Source organism: Palaemon carinicauda, chromosome 35 (genome assembly GCF_036898095.1).
Source record: "Palaemon carinicauda isolate YSFRI2023 chromosome 35, ASM3689809v2, whole genome shotgun sequence".
Taxonomy (NCBI): Eukaryota; Metazoa; Arthropoda; class Malacostraca; order Decapoda; family Palaemonidae; genus Palaemon; species Palaemon carinicauda.
The window spans coordinates 39,194,024-39,196,523 of NC_090759.1; the positions used below are offsets into that span (position 1 = coordinate 39,194,024).

General features: G+C 40.8%; 1 protein-coding gene across 11 annotated transcripts in view; it reads left to right on the forward strand.

The window, feature by feature from the left end:
* LOC137627696 (regulator of G-protein signaling 9) overlaps positions 1-2,500 on the forward strand; it is a 415,360-nt gene that overhangs the window by 241,823 nt on the left and 171,037 nt on the right. For 9 of the 11 annotated variants that reach the window (XM_068358916.1, XM_068358923.1, XM_068358915.1 and 6 more), the window contains one exon: positions 2,037-2,063. The exons of the other annotated variants lie outside the window; for them this stretch is intronic. In XM_068358916.1, coding sequence (XP_068215017.1) covers positions 2,037-2,063 — 27 coding nt within the window. The remainder of the gene's footprint in view (positions 1-2,036; positions 2,064-2,500) is intronic. 11 annotated transcript variants of the gene reach the window in all.

Below are 2,500 nucleotides of genomic sequence, written 5' to 3' on the forward strand. Positions count from 1 at the left end.
TGGGGAGGATAAACAACATAGGTGACAACACATTCCCTTGGAGTACTCCACTGTTCACTGGAAATTCATTTGATAGGACCCTACTAATATTAACTTTGCCCTTGCTATGCTCATGAACAGACTTAATGAAATTTACATATACAAGAGGAACTCCATAATTACGCAGGACTCTCCACAAAATTGGATGGTGCACACTATCAAAGGCTTTTTCTTTGTCCACAATTGCCATCAAGAGTGGACTTCTATATTCTACACATTACTGTACCACATGTCTGGAAGTGAAATTTTAGTCAGGGTTATGTTGACGCCACAAACCTGTGATCCTTATTCAACAAAGCGGTACGTCTGTGTGGACACCTCTGTTTTGGAAACGTTTCTTATCTAGATTTGCCATGCATTTCAAATAATTTTATCCATTACATACCCTCCCTAAATCCTTAGGGTTATAGTGGCCAATGTGGTAACGTCCCTGACTGGTGATCACTCAAACTCATTAGTTCCTTTGGTTTCTGTAACCTTACTATCCTTGTGAGCTAAGAAGGGGGCGGTTTGGGGAAGCCTATAGATCTATCTGCCGAGTCATCAGCAGCCATTGCCTGGCCCTCCTTGGTCCTAGCTTGGGTGCTGATCTTATGTATATATGGTCAGTCTCTAGGGTATTGTTCTGCTTGAAAGGGTAATGTTACTGTCCCTTGCCTCTGCCATTCATGAGCTGCCTTTAAATCTTTGAAAAAATACCGAATAGTGAAGACCAAAACCTTTATTACACTGTCATTTCTTTGGTTTCTTTAAGCGGAAAAGAGAAGCTGACTTTAGTTAATAATCTCGGTAGAATTTACAGTATTCCCTACATCATTTGAAAAAAAAAAAAAGAATAGCAACGCAATCAAAATATAAATAGATTTTTAAAAATTTGAAATGAGTAAAGGTGCTTGGCAGCATAGCGTCGCTGGACAGAAGTGTTCAATGGCAATGCAGCGAGAAATGGACGATAGGATATTGCACCTTGTTTTAACGGATTACCGCCTTGTTGCCACATCACAGATCACTGAGTTGCCTTCTTTCTCCAACCTCGCTCCACCTCCTTAGCTTCTGTCTTGCTCTCTGTTTCCAGAAGTTGTATCCAATGTTTTCCAACTTTGGTTCCACACCACAAGTGAGGTAAAATTCAAGGCATGTTTTTTGTATAAAGGTTTCCCCCAACGTGGCATTTGAGCAAGGGCCCATCCATGCTTACATGCCAAATGCCGCCGTTACACAAACTTACGATGAACCATGATAGACTATTCCCCTACTTCAAGCTCATCATATGACTACTTTCATAGTCATGTCAAGGCAGTTATCTACTGTACAATATTATTAGCTACTTCTTTGAAGAAGAGAGAGAGAGAGAGAGAGAGAGAGAGAGAGAGAGAGAGAGAGAGAGAGAGAGAGAGAGAGAGAGTAAATAAATAAAAGATTTGGAAAGGCACCAATTTATATAAAAATAGAGAGAGAGACAGAAAGTAAGGGGGAGGGAGTTAAAGAGCAGGCTAGGGATCAGAGATGTGGCACCAGTGAGGGAATCTGTTTAAAACCAAGCGCCCTCCACTATCGTCCATTTCTCGCGGCCTTGGGCATAGACTATGTAGTGACAGTTATTCGAGAGTCATTTTTATTACCATTCTCGTTATTTGAATGTGAAACTTCCTTAAACATCTGAGAAGCACTGAAGTATTATACGTTTAATATGAAAACTGGTATGGCAGACCTTTTTAAAACTTCTGCGACTTCTTGATAAAAGAAACTACTCAACATTTCAGCAAAATCGTTTCTGTTTGGTTAATTATTCCATTTAAGTAATCAGACACATAATCTAACCCACTACTTCGTTTTATGCAAGCTATTGCAAGTCGTGAAACGATGGATAATCAGCTGTTTGGGTTTTATATATATTAACCATGGTGATGAGGATATTGTTTATGATGATGATGATGAAGATTAAAAGCCCACATGTCCCTAACTCTTGTCTTTTTCCCCACCACGCCTGCATCTAGTCATAGCCCCAGCTTATCTGGCAAAAGGTGCGTAATTGATACACTCTACAGCATGATCAATCTAGCATGATACAACACTAACCCGGTTGTGCCTGGATACGAAAGCCTTGACGTCTATGTTTCTGTGTGTGTGATTTCAGAAGCGTATGGGAAGCTTCTTGAAGTATGAGCTCATAATACAACACTAACCCGGTTGTGCCTGGATACGAAAGCCTTGGCGTGTATGTTTCTGTGTGTGTATGTGTGTGTGATTTCATAAGGTTGTGGGAGGCTTCTTGAAGTATGAGCTCATGATACAACACTAACCCGGTTGTGCCTGGATACGAAAGCCTTGGCGAGTATGTTTCTGGATACGAAAGCCTTGGCTTGTATGTTTTTGTGTGTGAATGTGTGTGTGATTTCAGAAGGTTGTGGGAAGCTTCTTGAAGTATGAGCTCATGATACAACACTAACCCGGCTGTGCC